This window comes from Ambystoma mexicanum, chromosome 12 (genome assembly GCF_040938575.1).
Source record: "Ambystoma mexicanum isolate Mex_15411 chromosome 12, UKY_AmexF1_1, whole genome shotgun sequence".
Taxonomy (NCBI): Eukaryota; Metazoa; Chordata; class Amphibia; order Caudata; family Ambystomatidae; genus Ambystoma; species Ambystoma mexicanum.
The window spans coordinates 193,973,900-193,995,437 of record NC_090936.1 but is presented as its reverse complement, the minus strand read 5'-3'; the positions used below and the strand labels follow the sequence as shown (position 1 = coordinate 193,995,437).

General features: G+C 43.5%; 1 protein-coding gene across 6 annotated transcripts in view; it reads left to right on the top strand.

Moving 5' to 3' along the window:
- Positions 1–21,538, top strand: part of LOC138513437 (tetraspanin-11-like) — a 1,127,904-nt gene that overhangs the window by 953,427 nt on the left and 152,939 nt on the right. For 5 of the 6 annotated variants that reach the window (XM_069628293.1, XM_069628290.1, XM_069628289.1 and 2 more), the window contains one exon: positions 9,197–9,280. The exons of the other annotated variant lie outside the window; for it this stretch is intronic. In XM_069628293.1, the coding sequence (XP_069484394.1) occupies positions 9,197–9,277 (81 nt within the window). In that variant the 3' untranslated portion in view covers positions 9,278–9,280. The remainder of the gene's footprint in view (positions 1–9,196; positions 9,281–21,538) is intronic. 6 annotated transcript variants of the gene reach the window in all.

The following is a 21,538-nucleotide window of genomic DNA, read 5'->3' as shown; positions in this document are numbered from 1 at the left end:
GGTCCCAGCCCTCAATTGGCATCCACAAACAAAATTTTGTGGGTGCCATTATTACATGCCTTTACATAGAGATTGGCTCATGACCTGTGAGTGCTGCTCCCAGTGACGTCCCATCTCCATCTCATGAATACTGTGTCATTTAAAGAAACACCACACTATCAATTGCGAACATTCGCACATATATCGCTCCAGACATTCAGTCAATGAGTAATAATCTATAATGAATTCATGGACTCAACCTTCATTTCGGTCTATTCTATAAGCATATGGAAAGGCAAATCAGATGACTATCAGTCGATGTATGTATGCTTCACTTTAGTCTGTAATTTCAATCTCTGGTACAAACTTCATGCATTGCCGATTTGTCCAAAACCAATGCCGTGAAACAGTTTAATTTAGTCCTGTCCGTAGAACTAGTCTGACATCAATGTCTTGCTATGTCATTTGTTCAGCTATGTGAGACCTCGTACAGTCTGATCTTACTTCCACACTTTAAGACTGGTACTGGAAGATAATAGTAAGTAATGTACAACACCGATCATAGGCAAGAATAAGTGATAATCCAATGCATCCATAGAAAATGTAATGTAAATGTTTTGCTACAATGACATTCCTTCACCTAGCCTGCAGAAAGTTTACATTTTAATAATGTTATTGGTGATCAAATCCTAATATGGACCTTGTCCAACAGGAATCCTATGAACTACTGAATGTTATATACTTCTGCTTTCGGGCACAAAGGCTAATATATTCTAATGAAAATGATGATAGACAATACATGATATTGTTCATGTAAATGTATAGAGGGTAGCCTGATTAGTACATGATAAATTTGACATGTATTTGCTTCAGTTCTAATCTTTCCCAGCAATCATTATTTTAACCAACTTACATTTGTTAATGTCATAATATGACTAATAGTATACAAATTATAACTACATTATTAATAAGAATTCCCAAGTACATCTCTAAATTCTCTTGAATATTATCCTACCACTACAAAGGCTGGCCTATGTTTTCTTTTTGTATATAGGTGACAGTGATGGGCTAATGTCCATTATAAAATGATGTGTTGGATAGCCCAAGCCCAGGAACAGGCAAAAACCTAACACTACATTGAAACTGCTGGTCATACATCTACAAAGGAAAAGAGAATCATAGTGAGTCAGCCAATAAGAGAAACAAGATTATAAGAAAACATCAATTACATGTTCTTTGTTAAGTCCCAGCGGTGTGTACCGTAATCTACATATTGCTTTAGATTCCAACAGTCTTAGACGATGCTCCATATCTCCACCTCTTTTGCCACATGAGACTTGCTGTATTCCAACAAACTTGGTATCCGCCTTGTTCTCCATTGGGTATTGCTGCTGCCAACGATCTGCTAACGTCAGTTTAGGATCTTGACTCACCAAACTGGACAAATGCTCCCTGGTACGTATGCATAATTTGCGCATAGTACTGTCAATGTACACATTATTACAGACACACAGAATCGCATACACTATATACTTGGATCTGGAATTGATGAAATCTTGTATCTCTGTTTTAATTCCTCTGTGACATGTAAACGTTATAGTATTGCATAATGCATACCTACATTTTTTCTGCATGTTCCACACTTTCGAAAACCCCTCGAGATAGATCTTAACCAATCACTGCCACTCTCCATTACTATGACTGGCGTCAAGAAAGATGGGCATAGTCTAGTTTTGATTTTCGTAGCCCACGTGTACACAAATCTAGGTTTGTCCCCAATGTATTGACTCAAGTCCATGTCCAACAGCAGTATGTGCCAATGTTTTAGCACCATCTGATACATACGGTCACTTTCATGTGAATATATACTCATACAACTCACTCTTGTTTCTCGAGAGGCTGTACTTATGCATTTTAGCTTTATCATATCTTCCCTCAATACAGAATGAGGCGTCTCTCTGGCTTGACGCACAGATGCTTTAGAGTATCCCTTTGCTTCAAATCTTTGAGTTAAAAAATCACATTCTTATTAATAAATCTGTGCCCTAATGCAATTCTTTTTTGCTCTATAGAATTCTCCCATAGGGATATTAGTAATTGTTGATCTTTTATGGCAACTACTGGCGAATAATTTTGAATTCACTTCAGTTGGTTTCCTGAAAGGTTTTTGTTTCCAGTTTGGGGTTTGAGGGTAAAGACTTACAACACATACACCGCGCAGGACCATATCCTGCTGAGGCCCTTTGCACCTTTACACAATGGGCCTCATTCCGAGTATGGCGGTAAGGGATAGCGGCCACCGCTAACGAGAGCGGTGGCGGTAATCCCTTACCGCCATACTCCGAGTTCCCTTAGCGCCATGGTGCTTTTAACACCTGCTTTTAGCAGGCGTTAAATACCATGGCGCTAAGGGACCTTGATGTTAATTACGCCACCGTAATTTACGGTGGCGTAATTGACGCCTTCCCCACTCCCATTATGCCCTATGGGGCAAGAATGGGAATGGGGAAGGGTAAATGGGGATTGGGGAATTACCGCCCCGCCAACCTTGGAATGGGGCGGTAATTCCGCCAACCACCAAGGCGCTGCCGGTCCGGGTACGGCGTCAACCAAGGCGTTAATAGCGCCATTGGTTAGCGCCGTACTCGGAATGAGGCCCAATGACTCCCTTCTCCATAGGCTGTGCTTAACATACTGAACCTTCACCCTAATGTGCCCCTTCTTATTTTAATAACACCAAACACCTGTGGGCACACTCCTTCTTTATTAAGAGTGTGAAACACTGTTGTAGTTTACAGCCTATACCTTAAGCAGTGCAAAGCACCAAACAGTAGCACATTAAGAAGCCACATTAAATGCAACATAAGATTTGACAATCTTGACATTGAAGCCACAAAGTTTGCCTGAGAACCTTGCATAACACACAGGCCGACATGACTGAAGCTGTGCTACTCACACTATAAGCATCTTTTATGGCAACTAAATGCAGCGTACATGCAACAACAAAAAGTGTAAGCACAGCCACAAAGACGTGCGCAATTAATCGTTCAGCGTTCCTTTCCTTAACGCGTTTTCATTCCATGTGAACATTCGCATTTAATGCCTTAAGTTTTACATTTACACTCATATCTGTTCCTCACAGTGCACCAAAAATTAGTGTTCACTTAACTGATGCCTGGGATGTCCTTCCGGCACCACCCTAGGTGAAGTGCAGCAGGTGTTGTAGTCACTGCAGCCATTATCTCGGTCACCGCTCATCAGCACCAGCAGATGGAGCGGCTGAATGAGAAGCAAGAAGGGAGCCGACTCTCTGTCTCCTGCCTAGTTGCTGCAGTCCTTTGCCTCCACTCAATCGTTGCTCTTGCCTCCTCTGGCCCGTGCCAGTATCCACCAAAATCACCAGCTGCATGGGCCAGGGAGGAGCTTATCAAGGCCCCCACAAACTTGTGCACATTCCGCACACGCTATAGGCACCAAGCATCATGGAAGTTGTAGTTCAAATCGGTCCGGGGTCCCAACACACCTCCAGGACTTATTAGCCTGTGTGTTGTGACTCTGGCCAAAACACTCCACATGCCAGACCTCAGCTACCCATTTCTTCACACATGTAACATAACACTATAATGCTGGGTCTACTATTCTGGTGGCAGATACAAATTTCAATTTAAGCCATACCTGACTTATGGTATGGTGGATGGCAATTCTAATGATGAGTACAGCCACAACAGTTTGATATCACACATGTGTCAGCCCTGTGAGCCCAGATCAGCTGAGAGGGTTATAGGTATTCTTCCCAGACAATGCTGTCCCTCCTACTGCAAACAGGGCTGTAGCCATGGCAGTGTCCCTCTTTTTCCCTTTGTGAGGTCAGGTAGCACCCTCCCAGAGAGACAGCCACTCCACAGGAAGCTGTCCTTGGAATAAGAATCAAAGGGCACACCCATTCAGGAAATGGTTGGCCTCACACCAGGGTGCTTCATATCTGAAGGCATTTGATTCTATTGGGAAGGAGAGGGAGGGTTAGTGTAGACAGATGGAACTCTTTACATCTGGAGGAAGGTTCCTCCATCCTATTTCTCTCCACCTCTTTCTTTCCTTCCTGTCCCCTCCACTTCCTGTAGCACAAAGCACTTTGGGAGTGTTGTCAGAAGGTCAAGTACACTTGTTCCAAGGACGAGGATTGGACCCCTAATGCAGGCTGGCTTTAGTCCAATCATTTAAGGGCTTTTGCCTTTAAACAAAGGGGTCTCCCACCATTTCTCAGATTCACTTTGGAACAAACACCCAAGAAGAAATGTGTTAGACCTCTGTTGGCAATGTTGACTTCCCAGAGCCCTCCACTAGTGAGGTGAAGACTGGGTGTCCAAAGCAGAGGTGGGCTCTGTTCCCTACCCATCTCCAGAGGACATTGAGGAGAACCTGCTACTGGACCATGACCTGCATCTCTTTCAGTCAGACTGCTGCCAAGAAACCCATTGTGGTTAAGACCTCCCAACAGCGTGCACCTTCCTCCCTTTATGAAAGCCCAAGAATAAGGAATGAACTTGTCCCTGAGACCTCAGAGTGGGACTCACTGCATCCCGAGGACCAAGACAACCAAGACCCCTGTATTTCACTGCAATTAACTGTTGTCGAACCGGGTTCACTGCATCTCAAACCAGCAGGATCCTCTGGGGTTGCCTTTGACACTCCCTAAGGTCTTTGAATTCGAATTGCGTGTTTGCACCGGTTCAGCGGTACATCACACTAGCTGAGCAAGTTGCCTCGGCTCGAACTACATGTTCTTTGTTCAAACTGTTGTCTTTGAATCACTGCTCGTCCCGCCAGTATCTTCGCTGCTGACCATAATTTTCAGTAGAAGCGACCCTGGTGGATCCTCAAACCCTGCCCATCAGATGCTACATTGAACTGCTCAAACCGAACATGTGCATCCAGTCTCCAGCATCTTCGCTGTCTACTCAACCTTCGAACCAAGCCTGCTGGTCTTTGCCATCTGCAGGTCCTCAATTACTTCATCAAATTGATCCAGTAGACCAGAGTATCCAGTGTTCAACCTCTTCCAGATAACCATCGAACTGACCCTGGTGGCCCTCACGATCCCTTGCCATCAAGTTTCACTTCTCGAACTACAACAAGCTCCTGTTCAACCCTGTTCAACCCCACTTCCAATAAAGGACAACGCAACCGCTGCATCCAAACAGTCTTGAAACCCACAAACAGCATCAAATAGCCTGGTTCGCCGCAGTCGAACCACCAATGAGGAACTATTAGCCCATAACTCCCCAAGTGGTCCATTTTGGGACCTAGAGACTGGTTAGGTCTCTTGTGCACCTTTGTTCTCAAGATCTATCCCTTTTAAAAGAACATTGTAGTAGCTGAAATTGGCTATCACCCCTGTATTCCTACCCAGAGCGATTCAAGCACTGAGGTGAAATAACTTACAGAAAGATGCACTTTTCAAAAACAAAGGACATACCTTCTAAATATTGAAAAATTGTCCTAACTTCAAGGAACGAACAAATTCTCTTTTCGGTTTAGTATTCTATAAAACATGTATCTCAATATATGCTAAAGCAATCAGCCTGTGGCTTCGGTTTATAATATCCCTATACTATCAAGAGAAACATATTAAACATATAATTTACGGTTCAAAAATAATCTTATAAGCAACAAGTAATGACATCAGAGCTTGTTGATCATATTATCGGCTAGCACTGACATCATACAGTACACCTGAAAGATAAGGTTTCATTGCTATTCCCAGTCAAAGTTAATCTTAATGTAAAATGTTATTAGGCCTGTCTCCGGATCTCACCAAAGGCCTATCTATGCCCAAGGTCCATCCCTTCCACAAAGCCTATCCCGCCCAATACTCATCCTCACCCTAAGGGCTGACTCAACACAAGGATGCCCCCAGCCAAATCCCACCAAAGGCAACTCTGTGGCTTGAATGCTACCATTCTCTAAGGGCCAGCTATGGCCAGTTCCCCAGCCATGCTTTGATGCCCATCCCTAACTCAAAATCCATACTTTCCCCAAAGAAGCTCCCTGCTCTGAGGCCCACCACCACTAGGGCCCATCCACAAGTGAAAGGCAAACTGGGGCCCGATGGCCCTAAAGCTATAACCCACACTAAAGCCCATCCATAACCCAAGACCCATCCCCACTCCATGGAGCCTGGAGCCATCCCTGCACCTCACTATGACCAGAACCCAGGAATTATGTAAAATGATGGCTCATCAACAACTTTCCCTTTCAGTTCATTCTAACATCATTGTTACTTTGGATAATCACAACAGAAAATATGTAATTGTTTTACCTTTCTTTGTTGTAGTATTAGTAACAACCGGGTTTGTGGAACAGTAGACTAATGGATTCACCATAGAGAGCTGTGTTTTATCTCATGGTCACAGATTCAAATCCTGGCTTGTCTACTCAGCCCGTCATCCTTTTGAGGTTGAGCTTGGTGACGATAACCATCTTATCACTGCAAAAATGTCCCACTGGGTAAACGTGGGCTCTATAAACACAAATGATGTCCCAAAGCATAACATACCGGTTTATGAACCGGTTATAAAGCACTCACCCTGCTCCCTCATACGTTGATAAATTACTCCTCTGACTTTTAAGGTCCTTGATAATATTGTTTATATAATGTACATCTGAGGTACTGTCTTCTGTTTTCTTTCTCGTCACTTGGAGAGTGATTGTGCCTCAACAAACATCATGCTCAACCATGACCTGTTCACCAGCTCTGAATTATTTGGCTCTGATCCATCACTTACATTAATAACTAAAAACCTCTTTTTCTATGGGACCACAGGAAAACAGTAGTTTCAGCATCAGAAAGGCGGTAATCCTTCAAGCCGCTTCTGTGTTTCAATGCCCTATTGGAGCTTTGTGTCAATTATTTCGATGATGGAGTTGGGGAGTGACACTCTTCAAAGATTCATGCCTTATAAAGCGCTCAACCAAGGAGCTAGAAGGGATGTTTTTGTGAAGTTCTATTTGAAAGCCTGTTTGGTAGAGGGGTGTCTCAACCCACTTAAAGCTATGATGCATGTTGTCATGCGTGAGTGGGAGCAGGAAGTCTAGTGGTAAGGCAGAGGTGTGGAGCATTGCTGGTGAGTCTAGTTAGCAGCTGTAAAGGTTTCTCAATTGGACTCCCCACCGCCCTGGTAATCCTACCTTTCTCCAAAGCAGTATCTTTTCTTGTATCGATTTTGTGGTGAGTCAGAAGAACACAGACACTTTGAGAACATGTTTCACATGGTTTTATTAAAGGAAAAATAATAAGACTCAACTTGCCCTATCACTATGGGTGGTCCCTACCTATGTTACTTACGTAGGTGCTTGTCAGTCATTTGTGAATGTCCAAAGGAATAAGTCAATTGTCCAAACTAACCCTATAACTATGATAACTAACTTAGGTCCGGAGTATGGCTCCCTTCTCCGGAGGGTACTTCTGGTACCAGTTTTAGGATTCCTGATTAATATATGTAATCTTCAAATAGTATTTCGTAATATCTTGTATCAGTCTCTGTTACTCCTCAAGTGGGCTAATACCTTTTCTATCCTCCTTGTATATATTCTAAGTGGGTCATTTATAAGATCTGTATTCCTGGTTACTAGATTCAAAGTATTCTTGAGAAAAAATGTTTTCTGCTAGGCCTTCTTTCCTGGACAGTTATGGTTCACCTTGCTCTGGTCTATTTTATTTTGTATAATGTTCACAGAAACAGTTCCTCTGACCTCTGGCTCATAATATTCTCTTTCTCTTATGTTATTCTCTTGTATAAAATACCTGGGTGCTTTCCCCTTTTCCCAGGGTATTGTTATGCACTGTTCTTTTCTTTCACTCTGCTTTCTCTAATGTCCCAACACTTTAAGTTCATCAGTTTCATGTTCAACCTTTCCTCATGATTTGTACTGGATAGGTTTCTTGTTTGGTATAATGATTCCCTCTGGGCCTCCTGGTATTCCTGTTCTCCCTGTTACCTCCGACTGCGAAGGAGAACGTCTTTGGTATTCTGGTTTCTCTGGGAGCTTCCCTCCTGCTCTGTATTGCAGTTGACTTGCTTTTTCCAGCATTTCCTTCCTTTCTCTTCTCCTTGCAGTGTCCTGGTCTTCTGCTGAGTGACCGGACACCTTGTTGCTTTGTACTTGCTGTGGTATTGGCGATAGATGTGGGCCAGCTGCCCACCGTGGATCCTTTGTTGTCACGCCATCAGCGCCCTCAGGACTCCTGCCAGTTCAGCTTCTCACAGTGGGAATTCGCCATAACTCTGGCATTTCCCTGTCTAGAACTGTGCGAGCTTGAAACTCACGGGTTTCACGGTTTATGCCTCCTCCACATCCTCCAGGTGTTAAGCAGTGTGTGGCCACCCCTTGCCTGCGTATGCATTTCTTTTTCTGTCTGTTGCTCATCGAGTACTCTCTATTCAACGTAAACGTCCCGTTGGATTGGATACTACCAATTAAAGGAACATGTTCTCGTTCTGGGTGATAATGACATGTATACTTTTTTTCTTCAGCTGAGTCTTGTTTAAAAGTCTGTGGTATTTTAGAGCATCACATGTACGGCATGGTGTGCACAGCTTAAGGGAGTTTCTCACAGGAATGCTAGCCTTTGTCCCATAAGGGAGTGTCTCTCCTGGTGATATCCCACTTGCCTCAACCCCTAGGGAGGGTATTGCATAGCAGGCTCACCTCCCTACCCTCACAGAGTGGGCTCCCCCTTGGGAAGAAGGGACACATTTCTTCGATTCATCACAATATCCTTGTTACAACAAGTGCGGTGGGCGGCTTGACATTATCAAAATATTCTCCCCCGGAAATATGGATGTCAAACTTCAGTCCACTAGCAGCGATAATGAACAAATACTGTGGCAATGTCATGCTTACATGGATAGCACAAGGACTGGTCATCAGTTATGTTGGGCCATGATCCTTAATATCCGCTAGGTTGTTGTATGCACCTTTAGAGCACACGTTTACTGTACACTGTTCGCTTAGTGCGATTTTGAACATTGCTGTTGCACCCATACAAAGTGGTATGATATCCTGTCCCTCCTTCTTAAATGTTCCCATGCGTGCCCTTCCTCATTGTGTACACCGCTTACAGCTGCATGCTATGGAAGACAAATGTAGAGATTGTTTAAAAATCAATCAACATATTAAATCGATTCTGTTTTTCTCTTTGATCATTTTGCAATAGGTGATTGGTGGAGGTCTGACTACCTGTTTTCTCTACGTTCTTTATAAGGAAGACGAAGAGGATACTTACTCTGTGATGTGATTGGTTAGATTTCTCATTCCGCTTCATAAAAGCATGACGCATAGAACATGCATGGCCGCGACTGTCGTGGTGTTCCGTCATACGAGCATTTGAATTGTTTGACCAAAAACGTAGTTGCACTGGTTGGCTACCAGCGTCTCACACCTGTTCGCTATTGTGCATTGTGTGCTTATCAATGTGCTGCCGCTTCTATCCTTGTGCTAAATTCACTAATGTGCTTTTCCTTTGTACGGCATATTGTATTCATGCAAGACCTCTTAGATACACCCCTTGATGAAATACATGCAGTGATCATCCACGAGAAATGTAGCTGGCTCGTTTTAAAAGCCGATCAATAAGGATGTCTTTGAGTCTAAGTGTAAATACTGTCCCACATTTAAAAGTTCAGAATCATGCCACTAGATACACTAACTATAAATGATGACTTTTAAAGTGCTTAATACCCAGAGGTTTCTGAGTGTGGACCCAGGGATCGAACCTGCATTGCTCCTGTCATTTTGCTTCCAAGACGAGTGCATTGCCCCTGAGCTATCCTCCCGAGACTTACTGGAAACGGTATGGTAAAAAATAATGTAAGATCTTTTGCTGCAGAAGAGCTCTGGTCAACGTAGGCATGACAGACAGCCCTGCATCTTTTGCGTTGCAGGTGCCCCACACACATTGCGTCGCATGTATCCAGTTCTTTTTTCCAGCCACCCGCACTGCCGTTTGGGTGACCAATGGTCCCCGCCAGCGAGGCGCGAGGCAAGAGGACCGCTTGTATGCTCTCACCAGGACCCAGCTTCCACGCCGGATGTTGTGTCCTGGGCCCTCGTAACATACAGGTAAGGCTGATCATACCTGATGATAAATGAAATACAGGTTTTTAGTCAACTGGTTACAGTAGTCTGAAAGCAATACATTCTCAACATTTCTCAGTGCTTTAGGTTTTGGAAGACCCCAAATATTGGCAGGCCTCTCCACCACCTCAAATGGAGAGAGCCCAGTCTTAGTTTGAGGGGTAGTGCGCATGGCTAGTAACACGATCGGTAAGGCGTCCGGCCATTTTAGTTTGGTACCGGCACACGTCTTAGCGAGTTTGTTCTTTAGGATACTGTTATCTCTCTCTACCAACCCGGCACTTTGAGGATGTCTAGCCGAATGAAATCGCTTATCAATATGTAGTGCCGAACATATCTGTAAAATTACAGCAGCAACAAAATGTGGACCATTGTCCGACCAAATGACTCTTGGCAACCCAAACCGCGGGAAGTACTCCTTTATCATAATTTTCACGGTGGTCATGGCTGTAGCATCTTTGACAGGGAAAGCCTCAACCCATTTACTAAAGGCACAAATGATCACAAGGACATATTTTAAACTATTGCACAGCTCCATCTCAATAAAATCAAAATGAATCACTTCAAACGGGACAGAAGGAGGCCCAAAGCTACCCCTTGGAGTTACCGTCCCCTTCCCCACATTGTGCTGTAGGCAAATCATGCAATTTTGGACATAATGCTGAGCAATTTTCGAAATCTTATAATTTACCCAGACTTTCTCTAACATTTTCATAATCTGTTGAGCACACACATATGTGGGACCGTGTGCCATAGTAACCATCATGACTATATAGGCATTAGGAAGTAACCATTTCCCTTCAACTGTGTCCACCCAACACCCATCATCATCTAATTTCCCCAAGCCTTCAGCCCATTTCTTAGATTCTTCCATTGTGCATCAGCTTGGATATCCCGCACAGACCCAATATCCTCGTCCATTACATAGACATCCCTAGTTTCTCTTAGAGCATACATTTCTGTGCGAAGATCTGTGGCAGTTTGTCTGGCTATCTGATCAGCAAAAGCATTCCCTTTTCCTACATCGTCTGTGATCTTGCGATGCGCTGCGCATTTCATGATCTCTAACTGACTAGGGAGCGCGAGCGCTGAGAGCAATTGTACTATCAGGGGGCCATGCTGAATCTTGGTCCCATGTGAAGTTAGAAACCCTCTCTCTGACCAAAGTCTCCCAAAGTTGTGAGCCACCCCAAAAGCATACTGACTATCAGTATATATATTCACTGTTAGCCCTTCGGAAAGCTCAAAAGCTCGGGTTAACGCTATAATCTCTGCGGCCTGCGCAGTTATGTGTAATTTGCTTGGTCTCTACAACCGTGCTCAATGTAGTGACTGCATAAGCAGCTGTGGATGTACAAATCCGGAAGTTTGAAACAGGAGCCATCACAAAATAGCTCCCCTTGCGCATTATCCAAAGGAGTGTCCTTAAGATCAATTCTGCCCTTCGTTTCTTGTTCAGTAGTATACAGGCAGCCATGTGACTCATCATCACCGCAAACAGTATTTTGCGGGAAAGGTAGGAGTTCAGCCGGATTAAGAACACAACACCTCCTAATTTGTATGTGGGGAGCAAACAAAATTAATTCATATCTCGTCAATCGTGTGGAAGTGAGGTGTTGCGTTTGGGTTTTGTTCAATAGAACATCTACAGAGTGAGGCACCATCAGGGTTAAATCATGGCCTAGGACAATTCCCTCACTCTGTTTTACAGACGCGGCAGCAGCAGCGACAGCTCGCAAACATCTTGGCAAAGCACATGCGACAGGATCAAGGGCGGATGAGTAGTAACCGCACGGCCTATTCTTCCCTCCATGTTCCTGCGTTAATACAGCCAAAGCACACCCATCACATTCATGCACAAACAACACAAAGGCCTTGTTGTAATTTGGTGTACCCAAAGCCGGTGCAGAGCATAATGCAGTCTTGAGAAGCTCAAATGATTGTTGATGTTCCGATTTCCATGGCAAAGGCGACGAAATGCCCTTCTTTGTCAAAGCCAACATCGGTTTTATCACTAGTGAAAAGTTTGGGATCCATAACCTACAGTAAGAAGCCATACCTATTAAGGCACTGACTTCCTTCTGTGTACTTGGCACAGACATGCCAGAAATGTTTTATTCTTTCAGGTGTCAATCTTCTTCTAAATAGGCGACCTCCTGGCAACAATATTGAAACTTTTTAAGCGAAGCTTTGTGACCATGCTTAGCCAGATGGATGAGCAACAATACAGTGCCCTCTTTACAAGAGCTCTCAGAATCTGCTGCTAAAGGCAAGTCATCAACGTACTGAAGCAGCGTACAAGTAGGGGGTAATTCAAGAGTATCAAGCTGTTCTTTCAAGGCCCTACTGTAAATGCTAGGACTCTCGGTGAAACCTTGAGGAGCACGAGTAAATGTGAACGAGTGTCCCCCTAAGGTGAACGCGAACAAATATCTACTGTCCTTGTGTATAGGAATTCTGAAGAAAGCATTCTTCATGTCCACAACACTAAAGTAAGTAGCCGTAGCTGCAATCATACTTAATATCGTCGTCACATCAGGCACAATTGGAAATTGTGGAGCGACAACTCTATTGATGGCACGCAAATCAATTATAAAACGAAACGGAATAGCATTATCGCCTTTTTTGTACGCGGGTAGGATTGGACTATTGCACAAACTTCCTGTAAGCTCCTCAATCACTCCACGATGCACAAAATCGGAAACAATGCTCTTCAAAGCTCTCTCACCTTCGAGATCATATACTGCGGAATACGTGGCAGCTTAATACCATGTTTTAAGACTATTCTAACAGGCTCAATCTGTAGAACGCCGACATCATTGTCGTCAGCCGCCCACAAACACTCCGGAACATTACTGAATTCTGGTGGCAAAGGTCTAGTCAAAAATTGTGAAACAGAAAACTGCTGTGGTGAAATCATCGAACGCACTCCATCAGATGAACAATGAATTACCGCATTTAATTCCTTCAACAGATTCAACCCCAACAAATTCTCTCCACAATTCGAAGTCAAAAGAAATGGACAATGCTCTGTAAAGGGACCCAAAGAAATAGGTACCGGCGAAGAAACCGGACAAATGACTGGTGTGCCAGAAAACCCTACGGAGACATTGGTTTGCCCTGACAGTGGAATGTTTGAAACCCGAGAATGATCAATGGAGCACTTCTGTGCACCAGTGTCTATCAAGAACTGATGTTTCCTATTTCCCACTACCATTTCAACGTAGGGACCTTTCTGACTAACGGGAATAGGTGTAGGTTCCAAACCCTGCTCCGGGCAATCCTAAGGAAACAGAATATCATCAGAAGGAAGCTCCTCAGAGAGGTAAGCAGCAGAAGGGTGATCGAATATGTTTCTAGTATCCACACTCGAAGTCTGATTGTCCTGTGAAAAAGGTTGCTGAGGATCCTGCGAAAACTGACCTCTACCAGGGCCCCCCACCCTGGGGCGACCTCTGGGTCGTCTACCCATACTCCCAAATGTGTTAATCGACCTCTGTCGAAGGACGGGGCATTGTGCACGCCAATGACCCTCCTGGCGACAATAGGCACACTGGTTAATGTTCACAGGATCCAAGGGCACATTCCCTTGTGGAACATACTGACCTCTAATCTGCGAACTACCCCCTCTGGGGCCTCTAACAGTTTGTTGTAACAATACTTTAGTCTTTAAGTCTCCATTTCTCTTTTCTACTCTATCTTTTTCATTATTGACACGGTTCTCGTAGTACTGAGCCATGTGCAGTACTTCTGATTGGAATTTCGCCTGCCAAGCGCTCTCGGAAGACATCATCTGTGACTGGATGTCAGGCAGCAATCCATGCAGAAATGTGTCCACAAATAACCTTTTCCCAGATTCTGTGCCTAAATCCTGTCCACTGAAGTCCGAGAATACTTGTTCGAACCGATTAAAGAACTTGGTGGCACCCTCAGATTTTCCTTGGACACAGGACGTAAGCTTGTCCCAAATAATTCTTTTTTCGGGAATTATAGTTTTTAATTTCGCAATGATTCTGTTAGGCAAAGTGAGTATCACCTGAGGCGGTCTCTCACCAGCTGGCCTTTCCCTGTCAAGCCTAGTTATGTTAGCCGACTTATCTCCCAACCCAGGTGCATCAGCTATTGTTCTAACCTGCTTCCACAAATCTACGGGCAGGAGTACAGGGAATAACAAATCAATATCGCCTAGGGTGAACACTGAGGACTGCAAGACGGACTCTATCTCTTTATAGAATCCTGTCGGATTTTTCCTAATGTCGGGAATAGATTGCCTAATAGTGTTCACTTCCTGTCGTGAAAACGGGACGTGAACAAACTGTGATACATAATGTGCAGGAATGTCCACAGCAGCTATACCTGCTGCAGCATTAGCGGCAATCTCAACTTTTGGGACAAATGTCGGAAGTACCTCTCTCATAAGCAATTGAGATATAGGCAACTCTGAACGCTTACTAAGCAACAGAGCTAAGTCGAGCGCTAAAGCAGTCGAAGAAGTGTCAAGTGAAAAAGCTCTCTTATAAATACCCAGTAACTCTGTGGGACAACTAACCTCTTCCTCACACATTCATTCTGCAGGTACTCTACCATTACCTGAATCACCTTCCTCTGCATTTCTAGCGTATATTGACTGTATGTGTCATATACCTCAACCAGAGTTATCGATAAATCCGAAATCCATCTAATCGCATCTCTTGTACATATTTGTGCTTCCTCAGATGCCCATTTACGACACGGAAGAAATAGTTTCTGTACATACATACTCTCTTCTTCGTCATCCTCATTCCGTAACTTCTCCAAATCTCTCCTATACTCAAACAACCTCTCGACATGTTCATGTACTTTCTCCACAGTATCTCTTGATAGTGCTAAAGTATTCAGATCCCTCAGCCCTTGTGGGAGAACCACATTATTTAATTTACCCCACATTACGCATAAATGAATCCCCAAACCTTCAATAAAAACATTTTTCTCAGGAATATTACCCATATTAGACAGTGTGGCAAAAACTTTACCTCTCTCCATACAGTGTTTAGCCCATGCAAACAAATCCCGCTTTTTATCTGTAGGGACAGTATTACGAGTAACAACCTTCGACCCCGCACCCCGATCAACTATAGTCGGTACAGAACCACTCGGGAGTGGAGGTGCAGGTAGATTCAATGGAGGTGTTATTACTGGTGCAATGGGAAGAGGTAGTAGAGCAGGCGAGGAACAACAGCCGGAAGAATAGGAACAACAGGTTGAGCAGGGAGAGCAGGAATAACAGCAGGAAGAGGCAAAGCAACAGGAAGAGGATCATACGGAGGTGGTGCAGAGGCACCAGGCCTTCGCTCATTTAACAATTTGTCAAGAAACTCGTCAGAAACATGAAGGTCTTTAGAAGGATAGATTTTCTGAATGCCGAGTGAGAAAGCCCTATCCATATTCCTAACTGAGTCAGACTGTTTGTCCTGATCATATAACAACGCCTTTTCAGCGTTTGTTTTATGACGGCGCGCATGTTTTTCCCTAGTCTTAAGCTGCTGCAACGCTTCTTTTTTCCAATTCTGCAGAGCATCAAATGCTGCGGGTCTGGCCTTTTTCTTTAATAAGACCAACTCTAAGTATTCAATACGAGGGATCTCAAAACTACCATTGATTGGCCACTGAAGTTCGGAGGCATGTCTGGTTTGTCTGTGCCAAATATCATTAAATACTACACTTCCAATGCCATATTTATAATACATAGTAAACGCCGGCGACCCCTCCTGTGGTGCCGGGCGGCTAAATTCCAAAGATTGTCGATTGCTGCGGCATAATGCCCTAAAGCAGCTAGACAATTTCCCAGGCATTTCTCAAAAACTTGGTGTTACCTGGTCAATAATTGTGTCTGCAGATACAATGCGCCAAATTCAAATTGTCAGGGTTAAATTAAGAGCCGGGTCACGACTCACCTGACCAAACCTAAGGAGGACCGTACGGTTTATTAAAGAACTTACCTAACGAATTTTACCTTGTGTTTGGTGATTTCGGCAAATCTGCTCGCCTCAAAAGTGGATCCTCGTCAAGATGCCGTCTCATACCGCATGACTATCGTCCAAGGATCAGATCGTGCAGCGCTGTAGAGGTGTCGTGTCTCGTTCAGTCGGGCCTGTAGTATCACACCGTCCGATCCCGGTCCGATAGCATGTGTCAACCTTCAATGGTCCGGCATCAATCTTGAGGGTCCCTATTCGGACGCCAACTGTGAAAAGAGAAAAATAATATGAGGCCGGGAAACCCAAAGGAAACACACCAAACACTGGTTACAAAGGAACATACAAAGTACTTTATTTTAAGGTCAAGCAATGACAAAGCCAAATGACAGATCGGATAGCTATCGCCCCTCAGTACAACACAACGAACTTCAACGGGGTTCGATGTATTCAGTGAGAGACTGTACATTGGGACATTCAGGCTTTTATACATTTCTCCAGCCTGTTGTCCAACCCCTTCGCGGGTTAACCATACCATGAATGTATTACTGGTCTAGGGTCTCTGCCAGGTCAATCTTCTAATACATACATCAGTATGCGCATAGATCAGTTCCGTTGATACAGGTAATCCATTTACATGCAGGTCAACAGAAGGACAAGGTCTCAGTTCACGACCCTAACAAGTGGCTTGCAGGTAAGTTATACATTAGCTGTACAGAGGTCATGTTGACCAGATTCTGTTCGGAATGGCATCGTCCACCATTTTGATGTACAGGGTGACTTTTACACAACATGAGAACCTAAAATAGCAGTTTGATTCAAGATGGCGGCCTGCATCAATTTCTAAGGTCAAGACCTTGCGGTAGAGAATTATTCGCGTATAGTTTTAAGCAACTTGGTGTAGGCCAATATACATACAATCGTTTACAGTAGGAGGCATAATTTAATATCCAGTTTGACAGAAGAGGTGTGAACAGAGGGTCTTCTTCCCATCTAGCTTCTGGCATTTTATGGACACTTCTCAGATACATAGGCAAAAGAAAAAGCAGATGCCTGGAAGAGTATCTCAGCAGTCTTTATTGGATGTAGGTTCAAGACACGCTTTAGACACACGCTCAAAGACATTATGCCTCTTTCCAGCTTTTATAGTTTTTTGTACACCAAGCCCACATTAGTCATAATGCAAGGATTACATTTAAAACCCTCTGCATTGTCTACAATGCTTTCTGGGGCCTGGGTCCAAAATACCTTCAACTATCTCTCCGTAAATACCTCCCCTCTTGAGCCCATCGCTCCTCTACTTCTAACTACCTCAGGGTTAGTAGTTTTGCAAAAAAATGAGCTGTGGATAGATCTCTGTCTTCGGCTGGTGCCTCCCTTTGGAACAGCCTTCCGCCGCCTTGTAACTTGAGAAAAAACATCTTCGGTTCTGGAAACTTCTCAAGACCTTCCTCTTTGCTTCTGCCTTTGCCCCCTTGCCCCCTGTTGATATGTTTCTTCTCTTGGCATTGTGCACCTGGCCAGCCTCTGTTCTTTCGGGTCCAGGTACCTGCTCACACTGCCACCCTCCTGCACTGCCTCCAGGCCACCATCTGCACTAGGGTTCTGTATCTGTACCCATACAGTCCCTCTCCCACTTTTCTTCTGCACTTATCAGATATACCTTGCTGATTAACGTTCAGCTGCCACTTGCTGGCTGCACTATCATGGTTTATCGCCCTTATTTATTATTTATTCTATTTATTATTTAAATAGTTATTTATTTTTTCTCTCCTCTGCCTTGTACTTTCCACTCCCATCTTTCCATGCACTTTTCCCCCATGTTCCTTCTCCATGCACTGGCGCTTTCTTAAATGTCACTGGGCCTAGTAAGATCGCTGTTTTTCTGTTTTTTTCTCCCTTGTTCCCCTCCCTTTTTGCCTGGTCGCACTCTGAAACACTTGTGTATGAGCGTGATATAAATAAAATTTAATTTCAGTTCATCTCAATTTGCATTAACAATTTCTTCTGACGCACAAACAGGTACGCTTATTTTAGACCCAGCTAGACACATTTGAAATTCTTCAACTCCTGCTAAAAACAGCTTTACCACATCGCTGTCAATCCTTTATCTGCTTCTCGAGGCTTTGCCAAGTTAGTTAGTGTCTCATACTGTGGAGAAATAAATAACCTCTACTATATGATGCCAAATACTGCAGCTGTTCTTGCAAAATTGGTCTAGACAAAGCTCATCATGCCCTTCTCATTATGAATCTTGTCTGCTTTTTCTGCCAAGTTGCAAGTTTAACCTCCAGACTCAATTATCTCAATGCAAGATGCTGCCAAAGACCATCCCCTGCATCGGTCTCCATTGCTTATCTGCATGTATCAGGGTTTTCCAGACCTGGCTTTAACACTAGCCACCATTTTGTTCTGGAATCATCCATTTTGAAATATATCTGACTGCCTACTGTATTAATCCTTCAGGGAGCCATTAATTATTTAGTTAAGCATTTCCCACTTTGTATCCCTTATTTATAATTTATTTTTATATACTCATGATATGTGTGTGATATTTAAAGCACCCTTCACTTCCTGGGTTATTGTAACCCAAATATGCGCAGCACCATGTGCACTATAATCCTGATTTCTGCAATAATGGAAACATTTAAACCACCTATCATGTTATCCATACTCAGTTGAGGGGGGAGTTGACACCCTTATACAGGTGGGTCTTGAGTTTTTATGAATTGTAGTAGCTTGGGGCGAGAGGGCTTTGAATTATGTCTGTTATACAAATTGCATGACACAATAGAGGTAATTCAAATACAGGGCAGTATAATATAGTAACACAATAGAGGCAATTCAAAAACATGGGTAACACAATTGAGGTAATTCAAGAACAAGGGAGTATAATATAGTAACACAATAGAGGTATTAAAACAGGTGAGTATAATATAGTAACACAATTCACAGTACTTCCATACGAATTGGAATTGAACGCCTGCTCTGTTTGACTCTTTCTTTGGCATCTCCTAAAATGTCATTCCATCAGATACTTCTGTAGCTCATCTTGACCAGAGTTTCTTGCTTCCAGGTCCTTTCTTGTTGCCATCCACCACAGTACCCATATTTCTTCTACTTTTTAAAGGCATTCAGATGCCTCTTCTTAGGTTTAGTGAATTACCACAACTCCAAAAACTTAATTGGTGTCAATTATTTCCACTTAGCTGTGCCCTTTTCTTTTGCAGCTTGAAGCTGTCCAGTTCCAGACATCTAACTTCCCCTTTTGGTGACACTCACACCAAACAGCACAATCCCACACCTCCTCCAAAAACTCGTACAATCTCAACACGGTCAATACATCCTTATGCCACAAGCACACAAAGCCTCCCATGTGGGCCAAAACATCTTGCACACCCACCAACCCAGACCACCTAGAAGCAACCCCACGTACAGTGACCATTTTTTAAGAACAGAAACTACCAACACCATAGCAAAAATACCTGTGCACTCTTCCCTTTCCTCCCACCAACAAACCAACACCTCTTATTGTCAGATCCACCAGAATGATGAGAGACTATGCAAATGGGAGCAGTGTGCGGTATGAATCCCACTAATATAGCATACATTTTCATACTGGTGTGGAGTGTGGTACCCTTGCGGTGGTTTTATTGTGAGGGGGGTTGAGTTTGCTTGCTGGAACAAAAGATTTAACATGTGGAAACTTACTGAAGGATGCTTGTTGGAAACTGATTCCGTCACTACATTTATCGTAAATGAGACCGTGTTCGTTTTATGTGTGTATTATTGCATGGCATTTCGCTGGTTAACCCCCTTGTCTCTAACATTCCCAAAAGTACACTAACCATCATCTTGATGACCCGTTAACATTGATGTGTATCTGGCTTAAAACTATGGATTGCAAATCCGACAAATAAAGCTGTTCATAACATGCCATGCTTCTATTATATGGATGCTGCTGTAATGAATTCCACAACTTCCTTTTGTATACTGCTTGGCCCCTATGATTTCGTTCATTTTTCTCCGCTGACTCTAGTCCAGACTTTAGTAAACCAGTATCTGTTAAACCTAAAATAACTTGGTGTGTTTCAGTGGGTTGAAATTCGCTCCTATTCGAGCAGTATTGTTGCCTGATGTTGCTGGTCTATAATAACCTAGTGAGATTTTATGCATAATCACTTGATTATTAAGGCACTCGATGCATGTGTTCCTGTTAAGTGCAGGCTTGCTGGAATCCGCCTTCACAATAACAAATCAGTCACTCATCAGGTAAGTGTGACAATTACATAGAGTTCCTCCCCTTTCCTTATTTGGAGCATACCCATTTGGGACTAGGGAGGTGAGCCTGTCCCTACGGGACAGAACAAGCGGACCTCCTGTAGGAACACAGAGAAAGCAGTACATAGTGGCAAGGGGTTCATGTGGAAAATACAGACATCATGAATGTCTGGTCCACATTACAAATGAAAGGCACACATTCCTGCAGTGAGCACACGTTTTAAAATGGTCTATTTCAGGGTAATCAGATCATCTGTCTGGTTTGCACTATGTACATGAATACTGACCTGAACTAATCAATTAACAACCCTTCCTAATAATTGGTAACCTCTCATTAACAAATCAGTGCAAAATGGGCTCAGATGAGATGTCAAAAGTGAGGTGCTTCTTTACAATGAAGAGAACACGTTCAAATACATTTTACTGGCTATGTGATCTCATTCAGCATTGCACAAACTGCGAGGCTGAAATATGCAGTGATTCAAAAGCACCATTGCATGCGCAAGAAGCAATTTTTGCAGGGAGGTTGGTAAAACTATCCTTCAAGGGGAAAAATACTGGGGCCACTCATATGAGGTGGGCATGTTCAACACAGAAAAGCAGGTCCTATTGATTGACAGGGATAGCATTTAAATTCAAGGGAGAGTGGGGGTGTAGTCAGATGAGCAGTAGACGAGCAGGAGACTGGCAGAGCAGAGCTGCAGAAACTTACTAGGACATAGCAGGAGACTGCAAGAGTTTGGGGAAGTAGCTATCCTGGCGTAGAAATCGTGTCAATCCTGTGGGCTGCTGGAGTGTGCAGATGTCACGACACTCCATTTGCTGCCAAACCGACACAGATGAGTGTTCCAGAGATAGCAGAGCACGAATCTTCCTGTGTGTGAGGTGAATATGCCCGTCTATAAGTGAGGGCATGCTTAAATGGATATCGTTATTTATTTTTTTTTAGTTGGCCAGAAGGGAGCTCCTTTCGTGTACAATGCATTTCTAAAAGTACAATGCATTTCTAAAAGTTGCAATATTTTTTTATTAAGCGTAACTTTTGCCAAGTCCCACGATCCAAGGTCGGGGTCAGCTGACTACAATTCATTCTATTATTGAGTTTTGTTTATTTTTCAAATTGTTTTTTTTTCTGTTCCTTTCTTTCTTCCATTTCATGGCATTTGGGTCATTGTATTTAATCTGCT